Here is a 27,498-nt window from a genome sequence, read left to right on the forward strand (position 1 = left end):
TGACGCAGACAGCAAATGCCCTCCCGCCTGGTGGGAGAGTTCTCCATTTATTAAATTGGCACATCCAGCCTACACGGGCGGGCAACACACCAGAGAGACGGGCACAGTGCACCGTTCACAAACAGAACACAATATACAGCAGGACACTGCCCCACCCCAGCCGCACACCCCGCATCCAACGCCACGAGGACACACAAAGACAGGGGAGGGATGACCCTTCCCATGGCCCCGCCTCCCTGTCCCACCCAGATCCTTCTGGAGAAAGTATAAAACCACAGTTAGAAATTAAACAAAAGCACAACTGGGGGGAGAGGAGGGAGACCAATCCCCGCCCCTCCCTGGGAAGAACAATCCCAGGGGCCTGTAGGAGACCCCTTCCAAACCTCTTCCCCTATCCTAGAAACCAAGTCAGACTGGAGGCTGCTCCTTGCTAGCACGGTGGGGTAGAAGGGCACAAGTAGGGGATGGGTAATGTGTGACAATCTTACTGGCTAGGAGGGGGAATACCGGATTGGGGGGGTAGGCTGAGCACCCAGATATATTGGGAGGGGACAGAATATGGGACTGGGGAGGGAGCTGAGATAGACGGGGGGGGATAGAGGAGGGTGGGGAGGCTAGAGCAGGGAATCTCAAGGCTAGGGGGAGATCTGTGCGATTAACAGGATTTTCAGTTTGCTGGTGGTTCCCCCTCCGAAAAATAATAATTTAGAAACCAAAAAATTTTGGAACTCAAAGAAAAAAAGATTGTTTCAAGTTTAGAGCATTTTAAACATTTGTAAAAAAAAAAGAAAAGAAAATGGAAAGCAATTTTGAAGCAAAAAAAGCATTGTTTGCCTTGTAAAAAAATCAAAATGTTTCATTTTTTAGTGTTTTTTCCCCCCCTTTTGCCTAAAACAACCCAGCAAAGTGGACACAAAACATTTTGATTTCTGGATTTTTCACTGAAAAATGTTTTGGATGAAAAATTCCCCCCAGTTCTAGTTTGGGGGTAGGATTACCCCCCCCCCATCATTAGTGAGTGCTTGGGAAATACAGAAAAGGGGGGGTCTTGGGGCACTGGCACCCCTGGGGACAAAAGGGGCTCAGGACAGGATGATCTCAGCCCCTCACGAAGGGAGGGGTTGCTGTGGCAATGAAGGGGGTTTCCAGGCAGTCTGGGACAGGATCAGCTCCTCAGGCATCCCAGCGAGGGGGCTGCTCTGAACTCTCCGGGGCAGTGTGAACAGGCCTTGTGAAGCCTCTGGATTTCCCCTCCTCCTCTGCCTGCTCCAGTGAACCCCATCTGCAGCCAATCGCAACTCCTATTCCTCCCCATTCCTGCCTCACCTGCCCCCACCCAGACACATCACCTGCCCCCATCTCCTCTGCATCTGCCCCACAGGGACTTCACAAGGGCTGCAAGGGGAAAATCCTCAAGCCAGGAAAGCCCAAGGAGCCAAAGACCTAAGCAACTAGACAGGAGAGGGTCAGATCCCAGCTGGGAGCCACCTCACCCACCCCTTCCCCAGCTCACAACAGGGATGGGACCTGGGGCATAGCCCATGGGACCCACCTCACTCACTAGCTGCAAAGAGGCCACTAGGTGGCAGCACCACAGAGGCCGATCAGGGTTATGGATGCTCCATAGATTTTACTGGGCTCCTGTTTCCCCAACATGGGGGCTAACCCCAGGACAGGCGTGTTTCCAAGGCCTCCCATTGCTGCCAGCCGGAGGAGACTATGGATCTTGGCATGGGACGACTCAGGACTGCCCCCCCCCCGCCGACACCCCCCCCTGAACTGCGCAGAGTCACACTAATGGGAGCGTGTGTATTTGTGCCCTTTCCCCACCTTCCTGAGGGGCGTGCAGTGGCCATTTTGAAATGTGGCCAAGCCTGACTGGGCGCCTCTGTTTCAAGATGGCCGCCCAGCTTCCCTCGCCCCTATGCCGTGGTGAACGGCCAGTGCCAGTGGACTTGGCCTCCAGGTCTAACTTAAGTACCGTTTCCTTTAAGCGTCCTAGCGCCAACGTCATCTTCAAGCATGACATGAGAGATATATGTACATATATACGACAAACCCCCAAAACATGAGGTATATAAATTCAGATCAGTATCCGGGGGACTCCCCCATACAAACAGTTCAAAGAACCCATCTTATGGGGGGAGAGGGGGGAGAATTGGACCTCCCCTCATAACTCAACTCACCCCCACCAGGTCTGACCAGACAGAGCCATCCCTGGGGCACGGTTCCTTCACAGGTACAAGGAGATCAGCTCACACAGTTCTGGACGGGGCTGCAGTAAACGACACTCACTGAGACAGGGAGAACCAGCTGTGGTTCCGAGCCAGTACTGGAGGATTTCTCTCTCCCACACGCCACTGGACAAGGCTGAGCCAGCTGGACTAGTTCTGACCCAGGTGAGAATGGATTAGGGAGAGTGGGAGGGGACGAGGGACCCGGAGAAGACCGGGCCTGGTTCTGATCCGTCCATCACGGATTCCCGTCCCCTGCTCTAGTACCGTTCACATAGCGGCCGAACTGGTTCTGCTCCAGCCCACTAACCAGTGCCAGGAGACTCGTACCCAGCTAGTTCTGGTCCTGACCCAGTTTGGAACATATCAAGGAGACGGGATTTCCACCTCATTTCCCCCAAGGCTCACATCCGAGCAGGCAGCAGGCCTGGCTCTGACCTGATATGGGGTGGGATCGGGGAGGCAGGCCTGGGAGGGTGAGGTGGGTTGGGACGGGAGGTACCAGACCTGCAAACAGCACATTTCCAACTCACACTGAGCCCACAACATGAAAGCAGCAGTGACATGACAACACACAACCAACCAGTCTCCTAACCGGGCAAGACTACGACTGGTTTGAATCCTTGGCATTCCCACAGGCCTTTGCAGCGGCGCCCATGCGGTGCCGGAGCTGCCTTATGGGACGGGAGCACTTCCCGCTGGGTAGTGCCCTAAGAGGCAGTTCATTTTCACAGGGTTTAGCGGTTCAATCCCCCCTCCCTTCCCAGTCCAGTGCAACAAGATTAACGTAACCTTGGGTGAGGGGCGGCGCCCATGTTGGGAGACCAGCCCCACAGATATGCCCATTGACGAGGCACCGTGGGCCTCCTCCTCTGCTCCAACCCCAAGCCACACGTCTCAATGGTGCGACTGGTGCCCTCTGAGCGTCACGGCAGCGGGAGGAGGAGGGTGCAGGCACCGGGGCAGGGAGGAGGAGGTGAGTGTGGGGTGCTGCTCCCACCACAAAGGAATGCCATCTCCTCCCCTCCCCCTGTTCTCAGTCCTTCTCCTGGGCTGTGCTCTCCTCCGTGATGCCCTGCACCGCCAGCTCGGCCAGCACATTGTCCAGGTAGTTGGCGTCGGGGTAGCCGTGGCCCGTGAGGTTAGAGCCAAACTCTGTCTTGTGGTGGATCTCGTTCCAGATCACCGTGTCCGACTCGCCTGTGGTGCTGGAGGTACCGATAGCGAAGATCAGGCGGCGGTCCCAGGCCACCAGCAGCAGCTTCAGCACCTGGGGGAGCGCAGGAGGGAAAGGGTTAATACAGAAACAGCTGAGAGCCCACCCCAAGACAGACTGGAGTCTGCACACAGCCTCTCCCAAGCGCGAGTGGCGTGGTTCATCCCATTGTGTCGTTAACTCTGAAACATAATGATGACTGATAACATGATAACGCGGTTAACTGTTTCACAGCTGATCATCCAGCTGATGCGCTTATCCCCAACACCACCAACCTGGCCCCCCAACCAAAACCTCCAGATGCCTCACATGACAGATTTTGCAAGGCACTGAGTTTGCCAGACAAAATGCGGCAACATGTTATCAGCAAATTTTGAAGCAGCACAAAACAAATCTGAGTTTATTTCCATATCAAAATTCAATAAAAAAAAACCCTCCATGGTTCGATTTTGGGGGTTGTTTTTAAATGGTCTGCAACTGACTTTCTATCTGGTCTCTTGTGCACAGAGCGCTGCGGGATTTAGCTCGCTGTGGAGTATATGGGGGCTTTGTCTGGCATGAACCCACAGCCTCTGAAAAGGCCTCGATCGTCCATTAGAGAGGTCGCTGAAATGGTGGGCTCCTGGCATCTTAGGTCTTTTGCAGGAGACCAAGTGAAAGGAGGTGGTACATCCCAGGGCTGAAAGCTCATCTCCTAAGAGGAGCTTGTGTCAGGGACGTACATGCCAGGCTATGATCCCCATCATCATCCAAAGACCCCCGGGCTAGTCCAGAAACCCTGCATCTCCTGCAGATTTCCCTCCCTCTTCGGCTCTCCAGCGAGGAGGGGGCAGCCTGTCCTATGGCAGCCCCTTCTCTCAGCCCCACAGGATGATAGCCCCACTTGCAGGGGTGCTCTGTCCCTGCTCCGGGTCTGGAGAACAGTTTCTATCTGGGATGTTGGGGGGGGGGGTGGCTCTCCCTTCAGCTATTGTCCCTCCCCAAACCAGCTGCTCCCTCGGATAAAACTCACCCCACCCCACGCTGCTCTAATGAACCATCGACTGAAGGCAGAGCCCCCCTCACCCCCCAGCCCGAATGTCCGGGGTTTGGGGGAGACAGGCCAGGGCCTAAGTTCCCTCTAAGCTGCATGGCCGCACAGCAGCCTATTAAGCACTGTGTGGCACTCAGGTCTGCGGCGGGGAGAGATGCCTCTCCCCCAGCCCTGGACCTGCTGCAGCCCGGGGGGCAGAGGTGCCCCTCCCCTGGCCCCAACCCAGCCCAGCCCTGGGGCTTCCGTGGTGGAGAGAGACACCTCTCCCCCGCCACCCTCCCAGCCCAGGTGCTGCTGCGGGGAGAAAGAGAAAGAGCTGGGGGAAGTCTTCTCTCCCCGCTGTAGCCCTGGGGCAGCCTGCACCCCAAACCCTTCATCCCTGGCCCCACCCTAGAGCACTCACCCCCACCCCAACCCTCTGCCCCAGCCCTGAGCCCCTTATCCCCAGCCCCACCCCAGAGCCCGCACCCCCAGCCGTCTGCCCCAGCCCGGAGTCCCCTCCCACACTCCGAACCCCTTGGCCCCACACCCACGAATTTTGTTATGTGCATCAATATGAAGGTGATGGGTCACACATCGGCTCCCTATTGGCACACGTAACAAAATTCATTCCGCACATGGGTGGGAAAAATTAGAGGGAACACTGGCAGGACACCCCTCACCTTTCGGCCCTTCTCGCTGTCCGGGAGGTAACAGTGTCGAGGGAATCCGCGGGCTGTGAAGCTTTTCCCGGGATTCGGGTGCTCTGGTCCCTGTGCAGAGGGAGAGAGAGAAATGGCATCCTTTGGGATCTTGAGAGGGTGCATAAGAGCTGTTTAATCTTGAGTCATCACAGCACCCCCAGCTGCAGGGCTACACCACTGCAGGACCCTCCAGTGCCCCCGTCACCCACTGCTGGGTCGGCTACAAGCCCCCTGCGGGGAGAGGAGGGTGCCCAGCAAGGGGGCCGGGGCCCTGCAGAGACATTCCCCCAAGCTCCCCACTCAGCCTTCCCGGCTGGCAGCGCTTCCAAACACGGCTGGTTCTAGCGCACGCGCCATCACCAAACACAAGACAGCTGCTGCGCCAGCGCAATCGGCCCCTCCAGGAACCGGGTCACAACCAGAGACATCCCTTGGGGTATGGAGTCATCGCAGAGATCTCGCCATGGCTGCACCAAGGCAGCCGCACGCGTCAATACAGCAACTGCTCTCACGAGAGGCGCCCCCCACACCCATCCGCTGTGATCCAGGGATCTCCTGAGGCCAGTGGGCACAGGGGGTGCATAGGGTTTTATAGGGATCCCCGAGTTGGATAGCTGCATAATAATTCACCAAAGGCGGCATATGAGGTCTCTACAGAGCGCCAGCAGCCCACTGGTCATCACGATCGCCGTGACACATACGTACCTATTTAAGGGGTTATGTATCTATACTGAAAATTATGTAATCAAGATATGAGAGTTAAGGCGGGTGTGACATTGCACCCCATATTCCTCACAGTGATATGCTGATATAAGGACATAATTATGATGCATTTTGTACAAGACGGGTCATGTGAGGTGTCAATGGAAAAGTTATAATTTGCTGAATATGATTATCCTATTTGCATGCATGTACCATTTTTGTATCTAAAGTTAGGAATATTGACTATGTATCTGTATGTCCACCCTGCTTAATCTGGGTGACACCCACAACTAGCCTTTCTGGTACAACAATGAAGAAGGCGGACAGTGCTGATGGCCCATCAGCAAAGACAACGGACCCTGGAAGAACTCAACCTTCCTGTGAATGTTCCAGACAGCCTGTACGTAATGGCTGCTATGTCTCAGCAAGGCAACCAGGCCACATGACTCTGGGCTCCATCTTGGGGATGTCCATGTTTTTCCACAAACTGATTTTGGGACAAAAGAGTCATGCCGTATGGTAGAGCTATATAAGGCAGGGAGTGACATCATCTGTTGTTCTTCACTCCACACACAAGAAGACTCCTGGAAACACCCGAGGAACAAAGACTGAACTGGGGGAAGGGCTGGACCCAGGCTAAAGGGCTTTCTAGCCTGTGAAGGAAAACCTGGGGATTCCAAGCTGCAAAGCAAGTGCAGCTTGTGCCTTAAGACTCTGCAGCCTGCTTGTATCATCCGTCAGGGTGAGACTTAATTCAAATCCTGTCTTTCTCGTATGTTGAGCTTAGTCTGCGTTTTTGTTTATTTACTAGGTAATTTGCTTTGCAGTAGTGTAGCTAGTGGGGTGCAGGGGAAGCAGCCACTTCCCCTCAGCACGATTTCAAAAAGCAGCGTGCCTGACGGCTGACCTCCTATTGCCAAGGGGGGGCGGCACGACCAGAGGAGCGAGGGGGGGGTGCAGCAGGGCAGCCCGCAGCACGGCCGGCAGCCAATGGGGGGGGGAGGGGCGGTGGGTGCGGCCGGAGGAGGCAGAGCGGGAGGGAGGGCACGTGCAGCATGGCGGCCCGCACAGCGCGGCTGGAGAAGCGAGGGGAGGCGCAGCAAGGTGGCCTGCAGCGTGGCCGGAGCAGCCATGGTGAGGGGGTGGCACGGCTGGAGGAGCCATGGGGAGGGGGCGCAGCAAGGTGGCCCGCAACCAATGGGGGGTGGTGGGCGCGGCCAGAGGAGGCAGAGTGAGGGGGGAGGAGGGGCGCAGCAGGGCGGCCCGCACAGCGCGGCCGGCAGCCACGGCCGAAGGAGCAAGGGGGGCGCAGCAGAGCGGCTCGCAGCCAATGGGGGGTGGCGGGCATGGCCGGAGGAGGCAGAGCGGGGGGGTGGGGTAGGGGGGGCGTGCAGCAAGGCGGCCCGGAGCCGTGGCCAGAGGAGCAAGGGGGGGCATGGCCAGAGGAGGAGCCAAGGGGGGGGTGCCATTTTTATGTTTGCTCCCCCTGCTCTTAGATCCTGGCTACGCCACTGCTGCCACTTATAACAATTTACAATCTATCTTTTGTCATTAATAAACTTATTTTATGTTTTAATCTAAACCAGTAAGTTTGGAGTGAGTGTTTGGGAATCCTAGCTCAGGGGCTGTTGCATTTCCTCTCCACATTGAGGGAGGGGGGACGCTATGAGCTTACAGTGGAAGATGGTATAATTTCGGGTTTATACTCCTCTGGGGTTGTCCCTAGGCTGGGACGCTGGTGGTTATTTTGGCTGTAGCCTCTCTATTGTTGGTTCATGCAGTGGCTGGTCAGATAGCCTGCATGTAACTGCAGCTGGGTGTGTCCCTACTTGTGCGAATGCTGGAGGAAGTGTAGGAGCGGGAGCGGGTCTGCCGCTTGTCACAGTGGCAGTGTGAGAGGGAGCCCCGGCTGGGGGGTCAGAGGGCTCAGTGGTACCAAAGTTCCAGGTGGCGCCCCGGGGGGAACCCGTCACAGTGGGTAAACAGGTGACATGCCTCAGACCATTCCAGGCTGGGCTTACCTCCCTGTCTGAGCACTGTCTGTTGTCTGCTTCACAATACAGATCTATTTGCATACATAGCCAAGATGCTAATCAAGTAAGGAAATATTCAAGGGATCCTGTTTACAAGTACCGATGACAGATTGTCAGGGTATATCTGCGGGGGGGGGGGGGGGGAGAGAGAGTCAGAGGTACCCCCAGCGTTCTTTACTGAGGACACAAGCATGACTTGCCTCATGGGAAAAGGATCACAGCCAAGCCTGGCTGAAAAACACTGGCAGGGCTTTGGGGGGGAGCTTTAGCTGACTCAGTCTAGGTTATCGAACACATGTTATGATTTTACTTTAGATGTAACCTTTTGTTTCCAAAATTTCTACTTGCTTTCATTTGAATCTCCGTGTCTATATTGGAATTGGAAAAGGTACAGAAAAGGGCAACAAAAACGATTAGGGGCATGGAACAGTTTCCATATGAGGTGAGATTAACAAGACAGACTTTTCAGCTTGGAAAAGAGACAACTAAGGGGTAATATGATGGAGGTCTATAAAATCATTTCTGGTGTGGAGAAAGGAAGTAAGTGTTATTTACTCCTTCTCATAACACAAGAACTGGGGATCACCCAATGAAATTAATAGGCAGCAGGTTTAAAACAAACAAAAAGGAAGTATTTCTTCACACAACGCAAAGTCAACCTGTGGAACTCTTTGCTAGAGGATGTTCTGAAGGCCAAGACTATAACAGGGTTCAAAAAAGAACTAGATAAATTCATGGAGGATAGATCTATCAATGGCTATTAGCCAGGATTGGTAGGGATAGTGTCTGTAGCCTCTGTTTGCCAGAAGCTGGGAATGGACGACAGGGGATGGATCACTTGATGATTCCCTGTTCTGTTCATTCCCTCTGGGGCACCTGGCATTGGCCACTGTTGGAAGACAGGCTATTGGGCTAGATGGACCATTGGTCAGACCCAGGATGGCCGTTCTCATGCCTTGTTAAATAAACTTTGGCTTGTTTTCACGACACGCTTGTCTCAGTGCTCTGTGTTTCACGGAGCCATGATTGGAGATGTCTGGGGGTTGGTCCTGCTTTGAGCAGGGCGCTGGACTAGATGACCTCCTGAGGTCCCTTCCAACCCTGATATTCTATGATCTGGTAAACTGGGAGCAGCGAATCTGTGAATTTTGTGAGTGTCTAGCGGAGCAGGGGCTGGATGCTTCAGGGAGATGCTCAGAGGGTTCAAGGCTGGAGTGTGCCTATCGCTACGCCATTGAGTGCCGGGGGGCCAGCGAGGCCTAGCGAGGATTGTGTGTGTTGCCTGTGGAGGCAGGGAGCTGACCCCTGGCAGGCACAAACAAGGTTTTCTCACACTAAGGGCAGGTGGTAGCAAAGTGCCTCCCGACCCCAGGTAACTCTGGGAAGCGTCACACACACCCCCTCCCTCCTGTAGAGCTGGGGTCTCACCTGGACCCCCGGAGGGATGTTGTAGATGATCCGAATGGTTTTACAGTCAGGGTGCCCAGGCAGCGAGTGAGGGATGAGGTGATATTCCATCTTCCCAGGGGGCTGAGTCCCAGTCTTCACCCCATATATGGTTTTGCAGGTTGGACACTGCAAGCTCCCATCCTGAGAACAAGAGCAAGGAAGGAAGAAAGGAGAGAAAGAAACCAAATCAAATCCTTCACTTTTACTGTTGTCAGGCTGACATTCCTCCAATCCCCCCGCACACCCCTCTACTGCACCACACACACTCCCCCAACACCTTGATTAGGAAGTAGTATATGATCAAAAATGGTTTTTCCCATAAACTGATTGAGAATGAAACGTTCTTTGTTTCTTTCAAAAACGTTTATGGAATTTTTTCAGCTTTTTTGACTAAACAATTTCCTTTTCTTCCCCATTTAATTTAAAACCAAAAAGTTTTGTTCTGAGTTTCATGTTTCTTCCTCACGCCTTTCCCTCCCTTTTCTCGGTGGGGGGACAAAACCCAAAAATGGAAATCAAAATGAAGCAAAACATTTTTGATTCCCCAGAAAATTTCAAACCAAACAAAAATTTGTGTTTGGTTTGAAAAGCCATTTTTCATCAGAAAAACTTCAACCTTCCGTAGAATACATTGAATGCATCTTCTTCCCAACACGCATTGATCAATGGTCATCTGTGTGAATTGTTTTCAAGGAGAGAGAGAGAGAGACCGACCTGCCCCAGTGCCCATTAGGACACTCTTCTGCAATGTGAGAGACCCAACTTCAAATCTTTTTTCGATCAGGCGGTGGGGAGGGAGGGGAATTGAATCCATCTCTCCCACAATCCAGGGGAGTGTCCTAACTCCTGGGGAAAAGCTTTTAAGCGAGGTGGCACCAATGCTTCCTTCTTCGGCCATTTTGTGACTCTAGATCAGTGGTTCTCAACCTTTCCAGACTACTGTATCCCTTTCTGGAGGCTGATTTGTCTTATGTACCCCCAGGTTTCACCTCACTTAAAAAATACTTGCTTACAAAATCAGACATAAAAATACAAAAGTGTCACAGCACACTATTACTGACAAATTGCTGACTTTTTCATCTTTACCTTTAATTATACAATAAATCAATTGGGATATAAATATTGTACTTACAATTCAGTGTATAGTATAAGGAGCAGTATAAACAAGTCACTGTATGAAAGTTTAGTTTGTACTGACTTCACTAGTGCTTTTTATGTAGCCTGTTGTAAAACTAGGCAAATATCTAGATGAGTTGATGTACTCCTTGGAAGACCTCTGCAAACCCCCAGGGATACGTGAACGCCTGGTTGAGTACCACAGCTCTAGAGCTTTAAAAATGCACAGAAACAAAACGTTTTGGGTTGCTAAAACATTTCATTCAACCCAAAACAAACGGTTTTGATGTGGCAAAAAATTTCAAATTCAGCTTGATCCAATCCATTTTTTTTATTTTATTTTTCAGAACAGTCAGCAAACCAAAAAAAAATTCAATGATTCACCCAGCTCTACTCACAATACCTTCTGTAGTACAGAAGGGGAAACTGAGGCACAGAGCAGGGACCTTATTTGAGTTGAATTTCAGCTGTCTTATGCTCCCATTCTCTTCTATGGGCTGGGCTCCTCAGCTGGACTTCAACTCCCATGATGCATTGTGGCTATACACCAGTCCTGATGCAACCACCTCCCCTCACCAAGACAAGGAGACCATGATGCAACAGGAGAGACGTAGTCCAACCAGGTGGCCTAGCCAGTAGAGGAGAATGCCATCGTAAGGCACCCAAGAAGTAACTCCCAGGAGGCACCACAGTTTACTTTCCAAATGGAAATATTTTGATTGTAGCCAAGATATTCTAGCTTTAGATTTTTTTTGCCGAAAACTCAAAAATTCTCCAGCAGGTGAGGGGACATTTTCCAACCATATCTGCACATCAGCGACAGTCTCATGACTCCCCATCTGTATTGCTAACTACTGCCTCACGCCCAGCACATGAAGGGCAGCAAACCAGATAATCTTTGCAGCATGGACATGTGTCTTAATGAAACAGGATAAAATGGTGGTAAAGCTGTGTAAAATTCACTGACGCTTTAAGGGAAGAGAATGGAAGAGGCCTTCTGGGGCAGGAATGGCCAGATATGAGAATGGTTTCTACTCGACTCGCTGATGTTTTCAGAGACAGCCAAGCATTCGGGAAGGGTCAATCAGCGCTCACTGCAAAGTGACTAAGCAAAGCCCTCCTGTCCCATAGAGCCAATGGGAGACACCAGGAGAAATGGTAGAGAGAACCCTGGGTTCTTACAACCTATCAAGCGGGAGGATTCAGCCCCAGGCAAGCAATCTGATTGGCTCAGCATCCAACCCCACGTACAACCTCTGTTCTATGTTAGGACCCAGCCCTTACTGGGGCCCCTAGTGGCAGCTGGCCGAGCACACGCCCACCTCTCCCAGAGCCCACCACGCACCTTGTTGCCGTTGTTGTACATGGCGACCAGGCAGTGGAGGTGGTAGATATGGCCACACTTGGACAGCTTCCCCACTAGGTCAGGCTTGACAACTGGCTGGGGCCCCTTGTAGCCAGACGGGGTGGAGAGGCGCTCCATGCAGATGGTGCAGTCCTTGGAGGGCAGAGGAGGAGGCAGAGAGAGGAGAAAATCGAGTCAGACAGAGACACGGACCTGGTCTGAATCCAGCCCAGGCTCAGAGTGATTGAGCATGCAGGCCAATGTATATGAGCCAAGTTGGGGGGGAGGGGAGTGCATGTCTCAGCCCAGGCCCCACTGGGCAAGAACAACCACCATGCAGGCTCAGAGGGGAGGCAAGGCTAACCAGGAATCAGAGCCCCGTCACCAGGGTAGGGTCAGGGCCCACTGGCGGGGGAAGCCAGAGCTGGCCTTGCTCTGCAGAAGGACAGGCAGAAGTGAGCTCCAGTGATATCAGCCTAGCCCTGTTTGCCAGCACGAGGATCCCCTTCCTGAAGGCACACTGACAGCCAGAAGCAAGCAGCTACGCAACACCCCGAGTGCAACTCTGCCACGTGCTTACACCCACCCAGACAACGTGCACACAGCATGCAACCCCCTACACCTCACATACAGCGTGGGCAACCTTTCCTCACAACTCACCCAAAAGGGGGTGTTTGCATGGCATGATAACCAACCCGGGACAGCTCCAGCGCGCTGTACGAGCCTGGTGTAGACGTGGCTCTGATCTCGCTGTAGCTGGCGGAGGTCACCTTGGGGGGGGCGGTGTGGTGTGGTGTGTGAGAGTGAGAGATCGACTTTGACCAGCTACACTGAGGTCAAATCTACCTGTGCCTTGTCTTCTCCAGGATTGTACAGCCAGAGTGCTAATGCACTGCAGAACTACAGAGATTTTGGCAGTGAAGACCTAGCCCAAGACAGACACACCCTACGCCCTGACAGACGGCAACCTGCTCTCACCTCGTCCGGAGGATGACGCACCTTCTGCAGGTATTTCTTCAGCACCTCCTCCGGGGTTTTACCTGGGGCAGGGAGGAAGAGAACCGGCACATTGGAGCAAGAGTTACATTGCCCTGAACGCGTCTGTGAAGACATGAGGCACTCTAGGAAAGGGGCGCCGTGGGGCAGGGAAGGATGGGTGGGGACAGAGCCCTGTGGGGAGGGGAAGCTGTGCAGTGAGGCTGGGGTGAATGGCACCAGATGGGAAGGGCTTCCCCTGATGGGGAGATTGGCAGGACATGGGGACAGGAAAGGGCTCCTGCAAGGGACATGCGGACGCCCAGAGGCTCTGGGTAAGGGCTCGCGCTCACCTTTCTTGGCCTGCTTTTTGGTGGTCTTGCGGCAGGTGTTGGCCACGCCCGGGATGGATTTGATCTCGCTCTTGCTGACGGGTGGGGGGTGCAGCACCAGCTTGGGGGGACGGGTGAGGCACACGGGCAGCCCTGCCGCACTCATGAGGATCCCTGTGATCCCTGGCGGAGAGAGATGGGGAAAGGCCCTGAGAAGCCAGCTCCGATGAACCCCAGGCACCCCCCACAAGCCCTTCTGGCCAGCGGCCCGAAGCCTCACTCTGCCTCTAACAGACCCAGACCCACCCCGTGAATCCCCCACACCCCAGCACCCTCATGAAGCAGACACCCCAACCCCACTCGCTCCTAAACAGCGGTCTATGAGACCCCTCTCCTGCTGCCATATGAAGCACATATGCCTGCCAATGGTGCTCTCCATCCCCTACCTAGAACAGGGACCCTCCCCACCCACCCCTTACAACCAAGGGGCCAATATCACTCTCTGCCTCCATTCCTCTGGGGTACAGGCTTGTCCAGTAGCCCCCCATCCCCTTCTACACAGGTGCTGCCCAAAGCCCACAGCCCACACGAGCCCCAGAAGTGTGGGTCTGCCCCCCTGCCCCCAGAGGTCTTTATTGCTCAGTCACGCTAGGCTGGCCCAACCGGTTGGCTCCCTCACCTGCCAGCGCGGGGTTAACAGGGCTCGAGCCGTTGAGGTTCTTCACTGGGACGGTGGGGACCCTGAGGGGAAGGAATTGGGGGGTCAGAATTCACTGTGGGTTCGTGCCCCTGGAGAAAGCCCCTGCCCCACTGATTGGTGCAATGCATGGACCACTGGTTCCCAGAGGCTCCCCTGTCTCAGGCCACCATCCCCCACCACGGGCCAGCGAGGAGCTCACAGGAACCCTCCAAACAGAGGGAGCAGGAACGTCAATGGACAGCGGAGAACCCCAAAAGCAGGGGACATGGTCTGGGGCTGGGGTAGGCTGAGCGATCCGAGGACCGCCAGCCAGAAGGACTCCACACAAGGGGCTCAGCAAACCAGGGAGCAAATGTGGCTGGGCCCCCAAGTTCACAAGACACCCCCCCCACTGGAGAAGGGGGCTGGCACAGCAAGGGCAGGTGGCACATTCCCTTGCCCAGGATGCCTTGCACCCAGCTCCCACCAGTCGGCCCGCAGCCACCTGTCCTCTCCTCTCCAGGCTGCACCTTGCAGGGGATGGGAACGGTTATTGTTCACGTGACCCAACCAGACCAGCAGGTTTCACCTCCGGCTAACATCCTGCAGTTCACACACCTTGTGAGCCAACCTGGTCTGGCAGGGGCCGGCATGTGCATACGTGAGCCAGGGTGTGCACCCAACCTGGGTAGGAACATAGAGTTGGAGGGGTGGGCGAGACACTCATCACTTGATCTGGAAATAACGCCACCAGAGACAACGCCAAGCTGAGGGGAATGTGAGACAGAGGCTAGAGATCTCTAGTCCTCACAAGGCCTTGCCCCAAAAATGTCCTTGTCCTGATGACAACTGCACTGACCCTCCAGCGTCTTTCTAAGCTCTGTACCTGGCCCTAAAAATCACCTCAGGCCACTGCTCCACCCACCCATGCACTTCAGACGCGTCCGTGGCAGCCTGACAGCAGCAGAAAGCTCCAGTTACACCCAGATGGTGCACAGCCCTGTTTTCCGGGGCTAGCTCTTCCACCATGACTGACACAGCAGGAGCACCATGGTAATCCAGGCAATGGGATTTTGATACGCCCATCTCCTACTCATTCAAGAGATCATTTCTAGGGCTGGTGGGGCTGCCATCTATCAGACCTGGAACCGCAACCAAGCTCTCGGGGCGGCAGTGCTGTTCTGGCCCGGACCTCGGCGCCGGGACTGAATATCACAAGTCCTTGGGCCAGCACCGAGCCCAACGACTGCACCACCTGAGAGGGAATGACGGAGAGGAAAAGACGACGCTGCAACAAGACTCGGGGAAATATACCACTGAGGGGTGCTCTGGACACAAGGCAGAACCCAGGGGGCAGAGGCCCCACTACACCACCCACTCTCATGTCCAGCGTTTGCTGCCAACCAGGCTGAGACCAGGAAATTGCAGACATAGGCACCGTCGCAGATGGCTGGCTGGCCATGTACCGCTCATTGCCAGTGGGGTCAGCTGAGCCCACAACGGGTGTCCCTCTCTCTCCCCTCCACGCCCTGCGCTTCTTGCTAGTGTCCCAGCGAGGCCTGCTTTGCCCACTTTCTCCATCAATGCTGATGCTCCTGAAGGGCTAAGTGGCACTGGAGGGTCAGGAGAACAAGTGGGGCTTCTAGGGGGCAACGATGGCAAAACAGCCCCCCACATTTTGCACAGGGGGAGGCCCGTGTCCTATTCTGCAGCCTTGGAAGGGACCAACGGCCGCGCGAGGCTGCGGAATGAGACACAGCTCCCCAGCGAGACACAGGGGTCGGGTGGCACAACGCCAGGGCACCGGCGCGCCCGGCCGAGTCAGAATGTGCTATTTCCTGGCTGGACTTTTGACATGGCTTAGGGCGGGGGGAAGCAGGGAGATCGATTTCATTCATGGGGGCGGCACCACAGCAACAGAGGAGGGCGAGCCAGAACCAGGCACCTTCCTAGCTGGACAACAGTTGCCGTAGCGACAGACCAAGGCCTAGCCAGAGAATCCTCTAATCTAGAGACATGCCCTCCCACCCCCCGCGCCCCTCCTCCCCGCGTCCCTTTTCTCTCAGTCTTTAGAAACCCTCCCTGAGTCTTCGAACCATTCATAGCCCCTTTTGTTCCCGTGGCCCTTTCCTCCCGCTCCCTATCATGGGAAAGTTTCCCGGAGGGGTCACAGGCCCGGGCGAACGGCGACAGAAGGCCGATGGCAAAGCCAGACAAAGGGCGAGAACCACGCTAATTAAATGGCCAAGAAAGGGATTTCTGGGGAGGGGGGCGAGATGTTTTCCTCATCAGGCAACAGCATGAAAAGCTTTCTATAGGCCTTTTGATAGCGCCCCCCCTCCCCCTGCAGGGCCGAGTGAAAGAATGTCCCATAGCTTCATTAAGATTCAAAAGGGGATTGTGGGGCCTCCCCCATTTTATGGTTAAAGAGGTTTCTGGTATTTGTCGAGGGGGAAAGAGAGGGGCTGGGGTGGGAAGAGGGGGATAGACAAGGGCTGTGGTGTGGGCTCCAGTCACAGGGGGCTTTATTTCTTCCTTAGGGACTTTCACCACCCTGGAGGTTTGTGCCGTACCGTTTTGGAGGTGACAAACGGTCACCACAAAGATTCTGGAGCGATGGCCCATTGAGCCCAGCTGGGGATCTGGCCCACTGACTCCACTGAAGCTATAGCTGATTTACACCAGCTGGGATCTGGACCTTGGGGTTTCCTCCACCTACAGCAGCTAAAACACAGACACTGTGGAATACCCAGGCCAGTTGTTAACGAAACTCCCAGGTCTTAATGGCTGAAACACTGGGACTGGCTGACGTGGTCTAGACACCAGTCACCCGGCGTAAACACGCCCTGCACACTTGGGCTGGGACTCACAAGGAAACTGCCAATCTGGATCAGACCCCAGATCCAGCTAGCCCAATCTCCTGTCTCTGACAGTGGTTGGCACCAGATGCTGCAGAAGACGCTACAAGAGCCTCATAGGAGCAGACATGGTATAATCTTCCCCCACATTAGGTGTATCCTGGTCTCTTCTAGAGGCTGGCTTAACCCCAACAGCGGGAGGTTTAATATCCCTGCTACCTTTGTTAGCACTGACTGTTATCACTCTGGATATTCTTGTTAATGGTGAAAATGTCCAGTTTCTTTTTGAACCTTGCTAGGTCGATGGCCTCAACAACATCCTGTGGCAGTGAGTTCCACTGGCTAATGACAAAATTTGTGGCAAAGTATTTCCTTTAATCAATTATGAATTCTCCCCCTCTCCATTTCACTGACTCTCCCTTGTTCTTATGTTATGAGACAGGGAGAACAGCAGCTCCCGATCTCCCTTCTCTAGATCACTCAGTATTTTACATATTTCCATCACGTCCCCTCTTACACAGCTCCTCTTTAAGGTAACAATCCCAATCTTTTGCAATCTCTCTTCATAGAAGTTTTTTTTTCAGGCCCTAGCCATTCACACCGCGCTTCTCTGAACCCCTCTAATTCTACAACATCCTTCTGGAGACGGGGTGACCTGGGCTGTCAATGGCATCCAGGCAAAGCCACCCCACTGATTGATGTATTGGCACCACAATAGTCTCTGTGTTATTCTCCATCCCATTCCTTGAGCATCCTAACAGCTTTTTTGCTTTTCTGACCATAGTTGCACACTGAGCAGAGGTCTCCACTGAGCTAACTAGAATGACAACTTATTCCTGCGCTGATGCGATTAATGTACAGTGCACAAGTGGTTTAAATTTTCCCCTCCAGTGTGCATTACACTGCATTTATTGACACAACTTCATTTATCATCATGTTTCCCATTCCGCAGGCTTGTTTGGGTCTCTCTGAAGCTCCTCGGAAAGCCTCTCTGGTCCTAACTAACCTAAATACCTTTGTGTCTTCTGCACATTTTCCTGTCCACCCTCCTTTCCAGATCACTAATAAATATATAAAATACCACAGGATCTAGTATGGAAATTAAATCCCTCTGTTCACCTTCTGCTGGGATGAGAACTGACCATTAGACCCTACTTTTTGTTTCTGACTCCTACCCAGATTTTGATCTACGACAACACTTGGCCTCCTGTCCCATGCCAGCTTGGTGTCTTGACTGCTGAAGGCCTTTAAAGCAAAACAACAGAAACACCAAAATGAAAGGGGATTGGACTAGATGACCTCCTGAGGTCTCTTCCAACCCTAATGTTCTATGATTCTATGAAAGTACAGACACAGCGCGAGATCGAAGCAGCGGATGCACGGTCCCAGACGGGTAGCCATGACAGACAGACCCATGCTATAGTGGCAGCACAGATGCCCACGGACAAGGCCAGGGGTGCAGGGTACCAGAAGCAAACAGCGGGCCCCCGATGCAGGCTCTCCTTTCAATGGATGTTAACTGAACACAGCTGAAAGGGTCAGCGGAGCAGCCCTTGGAGCTCACTCCCAGAGTGGGGACTGAACAGGTTACACCAGGGCAAGTTTCCCCCCACCCCCATGCACAGTCCTGCCAACAGCCTCCATAGCCAAGGGTCAGTGAAGTGGGCTAAGAGGCCGATTAGTGTCAGCTATTGGAGGGCAGGGTGATGTGGGTACCCTGGACCCAGGCTGATTATTAAGAACCCCGGGGGAACTTTGCTCGCTCGCTCACTCACCCGGAGGCAATCAGCACACGGGACTGGGCGATGGCCAGGCGCTGCAGGTGGGTGCGGTTGAGGGTGTTGAGGCTGGCACGCGAGACCTTCCCATTGGCGGCAGGTGGACTTGTGGCAGAGCTGGCCGAGCTCAGGGCCGGCGTGCTGGCCGCCTGCCTCCGGCCCACCTGGGACGCCAGGGTCTTCAGTGGGCCACGCGTGGTGGCCATGCCATCCGGAGGCTTGAGCCCAGGTGCTGGAACGGGAGGCTTGGGGCCGCCCGATGGAGCGGAGGCTTTACGCTGCTGCTGCTGGGGGACTGCAGTGCCAGTCCCGCCATTGGCCCCAGCCGCGACCGCCGCCTTGACACTCATGACCAGAAGGCACTGGGGGCAGGTGCAGGGTGGGGTGGGGGGTGAGCTGGAAACGCCGGGGCTGGCCGGCCATGACTGGGACTTGGGCAGGGTGCCGGTGACCAGCGGGTAGACCAGGTCAAGGCGGCGACGGATGCGGCGCTTGCGTTGGGTCTGCCGGTTGATCTGGCCCATGGTGCTGAAGTCAATGACGTAGCAGAAGCCGATGGAGGTGAGGTCGATCCAGGGGTGCTGCTTCTCGTAGGCGTGCTGGATGGTGATGCCCACCTCCATGTCATAGGGCGTCCACGAGCCGCTGTCGTTCTCCCACTCCCATACCACGCCCTTGCCCGGTGCCGAGGAGGGATCATAGTAACTGCGCCGCACCGGGCGGATGGTGCCTGGGGAAAGCAGGGAGAAAGAGAGATGATAAAAGCCTGTGGTAGCCAGGCTACACACATTGCCCATACCCTACTCCCCAAGGACATCCCTGGGAAGGGACAGGCGTTACGAGCCAGGGGCCCACAGCCTCCATGGGAGGGGATGGGGGTACAAGACATAACCAGCCCAAAGCAAGATGCCACAGCCTTAGACCAGTGGTTCTCAACCAGAGGTACGTGTACCCCTGGCAGTACGCAGAGGTCTTCCAGGGGGTACATCAACTCATCTAGATATTTGCCTAGTTTTACAACAGCCTACATAAAAAGCACCAGCAAAGTCAGTACAAACTAAAATTTCATACCGACAATGATGTGTTTATACTGCTCTATATACTCTACACTGAAATGTAAGTATGATATTTATATTCCAATTGGTTTTTTTTTTTTATATATGGTAAAAATGAGTACATCAGCAATTTTTCAGTATTAGCGTGCTGTGACACTTTTGTATTTTTATGTCTGATTTTGTAAGCAAGTATTTTTTAAGTGAGGTGTAGCTTGGGGGTACGCACGAAAAATCAGACTCCTGAAAGGAGTACAGTTGTCTGGAAAGGTTGAGAGCCACTGCCTTAGACTATAATTGAAATTAATGGAAATTAAGCACCTAAGTACCTTTAGGGATCTGGACTTAAGTTCTTAGGGGCAAAGACTGTTTCTTGCACTTCAAACAAAGTCACATCAGCTTAAGGGGAAAGGCTGATTTTATACCAGTTTATTTATCAGCACAACTGTGCTTGTGGACTCTCGTCCATCAGGCCTCATCTCCACTAGATTCATAGATTCCAAGACCAGAAAGGATCATTGCGATCATCTTGTCTGACCTCCTGTCTAACATAGCCCAGAGACCTGCCCCGAAACAATTCCCAGAGCAGAACTTTTAATGACCAGTGATGGAGAATCCACCGTGAGCCTTTCTAAATTGTTCGAACGGTTCGTTAGCCTCACTGTTACAAAGGAAAGCGTTTGCAGGTATAGCGATCCTGGCAAACCCTCCTACTGGAGAGACAGCTGATGCCAGCAAGATTTCCTCTGCTGGTATAATTTATAAAAAGAAGAACAGGACAAAACCAGCAAAAGGACTTTTTTTTTTTTTTTGCCAGTGTAACTTCATCTATACTGGTGCTTTTACCAGCACCGTTATGTTGACTGGAGGTGTGATTCCCCTTCGCACTCCTAATCAACATAGCTATGCCAGCAAATATTTTAAGTGTAGACCAGGCCTTAATCCATCTGGTAGTAGTTTGTCCCTCATCAGTAATTTACAAGCACAAGCTAAACAAATATACCCAGCATTAAGCTGGTACACGAGTCCACTCAGAAGTTGCACTCGTTTGACTAAACCGATTTAAGTGAGACCAATGGAACTTGGGAGCATAGACAAGCTGAGGGTCTGTGCAGCATCCACCACCATGGGGCCCAATTGGAGCTGGGGCCTTTATGGGCTACAAACAATGATTTTTTTTTAAACTCTGTAAAAGACACAAAATATACAATCATGGTTCCACAAACGGCCTTAACTCTGACCCCACCTCCCTACCCACCTCTCTTTGAAGTCTGCTGCCGATGTGGAGGTGTATTGTACACCGATACAAGGTGTATTGTAATCAACAGAGTAGAACAGGCAGCCTGAGCTTTCTGTCCCCTTGGTTTTGATTTCCTCCCCAACATAACCATCTCCAAATGCTGTTTGCAGCAATGACATTCGTTGAATTGGACTTGAATGCAGTTTGACACCGTCTATAGCACTCAGCCCCAGCCCAGCTATGCGAGTCGCAGAGGACTATATTCAGAGGTGGCTACATTTTGTAGCAGAGCCAAGCCACAGGTATCCAGGGCAGCATTATTTCTGGGCTGTAGGCGGAGGGGTAAGAGCAGAGATGTCTCTCTCTGTTGACAGGTGGCTGAATGGAAGGAGAGTCTCTGTGTGAGTTGCTGCTCCATGGAGAGGTGGGAATAGAGGAGCAGAAGTGTATCTACGTTACGGTAGTTGATAGTATTCCCAGCATGAATCAGAACCCAAAATTAATGCGACTCCAGTATTGGGAGAGTCCCAGTGAGCTCTAGTTCTTTGTGTGTGGGCACCCCAGAACTGGGCTGAACCCCGGCAACTCATTTCATCCCTGGCACGGTGCGATGGCAAGCTGTGTATTTTTGGTAATTCAAGGTTTGCGGTGCAGATTGAGAATGCGGATGCAGGATAGGGGTAGAAAGGAGTGGGGGATGGGTAGAGGACAGGCATTGGTAAAAGTGCAGAGTCCAGTTAGTTTGTGGAACCTCATCTAGGCGATTCCTGAATTTCAGATGTTGTGTTGTTAAAATTACTACAAAATTTCTCTTCCCATTTTAAGAACCAACCTCCATTTGTAGCCATCACACAATTGTGCGTTTGGGAGTTTCCTTAGTTTTTAAAAGGAAACGTTTTATGACCCTGATGCAAAAAAACTGTCACAAGGCAATACACGTGAGACTACAGCCCCTGCAAAGCCAAACCATGTTAGGCAATGGAACACAAGAGGACACCACTCAGATCCAGTACTCCGTGGGTGCCGTCTGGATCCATTCTGACCCAACGCAGCTCAGTGGGTGAATCTCACAAACTCTGACAGTGTCGAGTTTTAAAACCCTGCTGGACTTATTCTGATAGCATGAGATCGAAGGGAGAGATTTCTGTGGCACATAACCACTCTGTTGTATTTCCCCTCTTGCGCCCACCGCCACCAAGGTCAGCAGCACAATCTCCACTGACTTTGACATTGCAGGACCAAACTCCTCATGAAAAAACTAACCTTTAGCCTTATATGCTACACCTCATCCAGTCACTACTGCGCCAAACAAATGCGTAGCTGCTGGACCTGCACTTTGTGGGATAGGGCGTTCCCCAAAATAAAAAGTTTCTAGAGACTTTAAAAAAACAAACACAGCAGTAGAACCACATTAATCAACACTAATGACAGATTCCCATTAGAAATCCCATCGAGGGTGGACAGTACAAAGGTTAGGGTACCAGCCTAGGATTTAGGACACCCAAGGTCAATTCCCTGCTCTGGCACAGTTCTCCTGCAAGTTCTTAGGCAAGTCCCTTAGTTTCTCTGGGCCTCAGTTCCACATCAGTAAAGCAGAAACACACACACGGGTGCGTGTGGCTAAATATTAGAGATTGTGAGGCACCCGGACACCGCAATGGTGGAAGTAGACTAGAAAACGCTGAATTTTGCAACTCAGCATGTGAACAAAGAAAGGATAATCTGGAGTTTAACTTTAATTACATACGGTGCTCCGTAACAGGCCCGTAAGCATGCTGTAAAGCACAAGGAAGTCTCAGACCTGGTCCACACACCAGTTTGGTACCACTATCATTATTCTGGTGAGCTTCTACCTTAACGTTTATATCAGTACAACCCCTAGCACGGTTTATACTGGTATAGCTTCTGCCTCTTCCCAAATGGCAACAGCTATCACAGCATAAGCACCGGTGTATAGTTAAAGTGCTACAATTTTGGGGTATAGCCCCAGCACTTCATTAAATCTCCATGGGAGGTCACGCTAGGATTTTTTAATTGTGCACATTAACACGGCGGGTGAAGGGAGTTCGACCGCTTCCCACCTGATTTTTCGTACTCCAAGCTTGATAGAATTCCTCAGCCAATTAGTCTGAGTTTTCAGTAAAAAATATTTTAACTCTCTCCCATTGAGAAAGGCCACACAATGAGACGTGTGGGGGACAAAGGGGGAATTGCCGAGGGAGCTGTGTGTAGGGAGGGGTGGGGAGAGAAACCAAGCTCCGAACAGCATCTGTAATTTATTATAATCCCAGATGAGAAGGGGAAGGAGCCGTGTTGGCATTCAGCATCTGGCAGGTCCAGTGCCATGCAGCAATCCTGTGGGAAAGTCCCCCCTCCCCTCCCCTAGCCAGAGACGTGCAGCCAGCCTCCCATTCAAGAAAGGAAGAAAAGGGACAATAGCTATTCAAGGCTCAGCTGGGGTCGTGACCCACCACATCAGAGCCCCTTAATGACCCAAAATAACAACATTCAGAACAAGCCAGCCAGAGGCAGAACAATTCCCCATTCAGCCCAGCGGCAGGGCTGGGGGGGGAACGGGGCCCCCTCTAGCCGCCACCGTCCCACCCCCCTCCCTCCATCAGAGCCCGTTTCACTATTACTCCCCCGCCTTCCTCTCAGCTGGAACCTGGGGAAAGAGGGGGTCCCCACTGGGAGTCCCATGTATGTAGGGGTGCCCCCACTTGAAACTGATTCCCCATCCCACCGAAGCAGATGGGGGGCCCTGCTGTCTGCAGATCTCAGACCTGTACAAAAATGGAGAGCCCCTCCCCTATCACCCCAAGGGAGATCTCAGAGCTGGGGGTGGGGTGGGCTTAACTTTCTGTGCCAGGAGCACCAGCCCCCCAAGGGGCAGTTCACCTGGAGGGCTGTGGCACCCTCCCCAGCCACACAGGAAATGAAAAGGGATCCGAGGACAGGCACAATCACCTTCGGACCACAGCCCCCAGCCACGGACACCTGTAGCTTATGAAGGGGTGTCATGCCAAGAGCAAAACCAGCACCCCATCTGGAAGGGCTGCCCGCACCCTGGGTCACCGCCTCCCTCCCACTCCTCTGTGCTGGCTCACCCGGTCACCTTTCTGGACAGACTGTGAACAATGGATCCCTGGCCCTTCCATCACTGGTAATGGTGTGTGTGGAGGGGGGGGGGCGGGGGGGGGGAGAGTGTTATTCCAGACAGTTTCCAGAGGAAAATCTGTCCCCAATGAACCTGGACAGACAACTTGCCTCTGTCTCCATGGTGACTAGCCCACTGAGTGGGGCGATTTTGGAGGAGCCTGAACCGAGCAGACACAGGGCCAGCGGGAAGGATGAGGAGAGGGAGCTGAGCCGCGCCCCATGGGGGAGAGGAACCCATGGGAAGAGCGGAGCCAGATCACGATCCATCCTGCTTGGGAACATCCAGGGCTAGGGGCATGGTGCCCATCTTCCCCAGCATCACGTCGGGCCACGCACATGCCACCACTCATTTCTGGCCAGGGCCACTGATGTCTCCAGTGCTGCCCCCAAAGCCAGCTGATACCCTTGCAACTACGGGGCCGCACATGGCACCAAGCTGAGAGTGCCAGAGGTGCTAGCCGAGGAGCCAACCATCGTGGCCCCATAGTAGCCCCAGCCGGCGCCCCTCCCTATGCCAACAGCCGGATTCTGCGCTGTCCTCTCAAGCAGCACAGCTTCGGCCAAGAGGCAGCACTTTCCCGCTTCATAACAAAGCAGGGAGGGGCTGCCATAAAGCCGGGAGCCCGTGCTGTCAGGGGTATCCCCATCCCAGCTGCCTGGGGTCCTCTCCAGCTCCGACTTTCCCCACTGCCAAACCCCTCTGTGCCCCTGGCACTCCCCATGCTGCCACCTCTTCCCCCCACCCCTGCCAGGTCCAGTCCCTTCCCACCCTGGCTCCACTACCCCCTCCCAAGTGCACTGGCCACCCACAGCCCGGTGCCATGGTGGGCTCGCACTGCTCCACACCCTGCCCCACCTGCAACCTCCTCTCGGGATGCACTGGGGATTCCCCAGCTCCGTGTGAGCTCACAGGCGCCCAGAGATTCCCAGGCAAGCCGCCTTTCCTCGGTATATTCCTGTTCTTGGAAACACCCACGCACCCCCATCCTTCCCGTGGCGAGACCGGGGGCTGCCTCCCTGCGGGGAGCCCAGGTGCAGCTGGGCTGGGAACACCAGCCTCCCCGTCTCGGGGACTGAATAAAACACAGGCACCAACCCTGCCTCGCTTTGGGGAATTCCCCCCCCCCGGCTCTACCAGTGCCCCCCAATCCCGACCCCCCCAGCCAGTCCCTGCTATCCCAGCCCTGGACTCCCGCCACAGCTCTGCCAATGCCCCTCGATCCGGACAATACAGCGCGATATGGACCAGGGCAGAAAACAGACAGAACGACCCGAGACAGGGACGAGACACTCCGGGCCGGGCTCCCCTTCCCCAGGGCGATCCGGGCCGGGCCCGCCCCACCCCCGGCAGCGCAGGGCGATCCGGGTCACGCTGGGCGCCCCCCCACTCACCGGTATCCTGGCGGAACTGGTGCATAGAGTGCAGGTCCAGCAGGTAGGGCGCCAGCCGCCGGTCCGCCTGGCCCAGCACCACGCTGCCCGCCCGCGGCCCGGCCCGGATCACCGCCTCGATGTGGTGGCTGACGGCCGGGCTGTAGGGTCTCCAGCGGCCGTGCTCGTTGAGCCATTCCCAGACCACCACGGCCGAGGCCAGCAGCATGGCTCCGCCGGCCGGGGCTCAGCGCCGCATCGGCCCGAGACCTCAACAAATCGGGGGGAGTCTCCGGGCTGCTTTTTTGGGGGGGGGGGGGATATGCAGCTCGCCCTCACTCCCCCCTCCCTGCAACGTGCCCCCCCGGAGCTCCCCTGCAGCGCCCAGCCATTGCACTCATCCGCCAAGACCCGGCCACGGGGCGCTGCTCTGCAATGGGGCTCCCGGGAGGGGGATTAGCTCGCGCTGGGTTTCTTGGAGGCGGGGGCTTTAGTTACACCAGTTGCAGCTCCTCCGCCTGCTGCTGCTGCTGCTTCCCTCTGCAACAAGCCCTTCTCGAAATTTCATGCTCTAGTTTTTTTTCCTCCCCCCTTCTCCCCCCTTTGCACGGGATGAGCAGCAGCTCCACCTCCCTGTTGCTCTCCTGCCTCCTTGTTTTAAAGGAATCCGGGTGGCCGGGATTTCCCGGACGCAGACAGGGACATGCAAGCCGTCACCCAGCGCGACGTCCCCTTTCCAAAGCCGGGAAGCGGTGCCCCATTGCACGGCCCAGTTGCTTCCTTCCCTCCGGCCTATTGCCCCCTCCCCAAACAACTTCCTTGGCTTTTGCAGCCGGGGAGTCTGAGCCGCAGCGCGAGCTCCCAGGAGCGTAGCGTCTCGAGGGCCCTCGCTGCCCCCTCCCCACTCCCACCACATTACCTCATGCCCGGCCCAGCGCCAGGGCGCCACCTACTGACCACGTAGCTGGAACTGCAGCTGCAGGGTTGGGTTGAACCATCTCACTCCGAAAGAGGGGGATTTCACCTGGGGGGGTTAAACCATTTATCAGCACTTTAGTGTAAAGAGGAGGGCGGGGGGTTCTCCCAGAAAAGGAAGTTCCAGGCCCTGGGTGGGCCTGAGGGTGTCTGTGAGATTCCCCCCCACAGCTGGGCCAGTGCCCCCCCCTCAACCCACAGCCCCCTACTATCCCAGGCCTGCACCCCCAGCTCTGCTCCTCCCCGACAGTCCTAACCTGCAGCCCCCTCACTAGCCCAGCCTTGTGCCCCCAGCTCTGCTGCTGCCCCTCAATCCTAACCCACAGCCCCCTGCTATCCCAGCCCAGCCCCCCAGAGCCTGCTGGTGCTCCTCAACCCCAACCTGCAGCCCCCCCACTATCCCAGCCCTGCCCCCCAGAGCCTGCCGGTGCTCCTCAACCCCAACCTGCAGCCCCTCACTATCCCAGCCCTGCCCCCCAGAGCCTGCCGGTGCTCCTCAACCCCAACCTGCAGCCCCCCACTATCCCAGCCCTGCCCCCCAGAGCCTGCTGGTGCTCCTCAACCCCAACCTGCAGCCCCCCACTATCCCAGCCCAGCCCCCCAGAGCCTGCCGGTGCTCCTCAACCCCAACCCACAGCCCCCTGCTATCCCAGCCCAGCCCCCCAGAGCCTGCTGGTGCTCCTCAACCCCAACCCACAGCCCCCTGCTATCCCAGCCCAGCCCCCCAGAGCCTGCTGGTGCTCCTCAACCCCAACCTGCAGCCCCCCACTATCCCAGCCCAGCCCCCCAGAGCCTGCCGGTGCTCCTCAACCCCAACCTGCAGCCCCCCCACTATCCCAGCCCTGCCCCCCAGAGCCTGCCGGTGCTCCTCAACCCCAACCTGCAGCCCCCCACTATCCCAGCCCTGCCCCCCAGAACTCCTCAATCCAAACCTGCAGCCCCCCCGCCCATCCCAGCCTTGCACCCACCCTCTGCTTGTGCCCCTTGATCCTGCCATCTCAGCCCGGGCCTTCCCCACATGGCTCTGCAGTTGTATGCCTAACTCAATTCTGAAATCAGACCTGTGGCTTTTTTAGCCTGGCAGGATCCCTTTTAGAACCTCCCTTAAGGCACTCTCAGGGCTTGTTGGCTGCCTCCCAGCCAGCACTCCCCTTCCTAATCATCCTTAGAATTTGTCAACACAATCTGCTTGGTGTTTGCAGACAGAGCGCTGTGCACAGCCAGAACCGGTTTGAACAGCTGCAAACCCTGATTAATAGGCAACTCCT

At 54.7% G+C, this 27,498-nt stretch overlaps 1 protein-coding gene across 2 annotated transcripts; it reads right to left on the bottom strand.

Moving 5' to 3' along the window:
• DTX4 (deltex E3 ubiquitin ligase 4) lies at positions 1-27,284 on the bottom strand. 2 transcript variants are annotated; one of them, XM_054027236.1, is made up of 10 exons: positions 27,199-27,284; positions 26,175-26,279; positions 18,431-19,163; positions 13,798-13,859; positions 13,140-13,301; positions 12,790-12,851; positions 11,812-11,964; positions 9,330-9,491; positions 5,146-5,235; positions 1-3,504 (listed from the first exon to the last, which is right to left on the bottom strand). In XM_054027236.1, the coding sequence occupies exons 3-10, from the start codon at positions 19,054-19,056 to the stop codon at positions 3,271-3,273; spliced, it is 1,551 nt and encodes a 516-aa protein (XP_053883211.1). In that variant the 5' UTR covers positions 19,057-19,163; positions 26,175-26,279; positions 27,199-27,284; the 3' UTR covers positions 1-3,270. The 2 variants fall into 2 exon arrangements, with proteins under 2 accessions (XP_053883211.1, XP_053883210.1); XM_054027235.1 differs by lacking the exons at positions 26,175-26,279; positions 27,199-27,284 and adding an exon at positions 25,277-26,168.
• Between the last annotated feature and the right edge of the window lie 214 nt (positions 27,285-27,498).

Source organism: Malaclemys terrapin, chromosome 4, assembly GCF_027887155.1.
Source record: "Malaclemys terrapin pileata isolate rMalTer1 chromosome 4, rMalTer1.hap1, whole genome shotgun sequence".
NCBI classification, from domain to species: domain Eukaryota; kingdom Metazoa; phylum Chordata; order Testudines; family Emydidae; genus Malaclemys; species Malaclemys terrapin.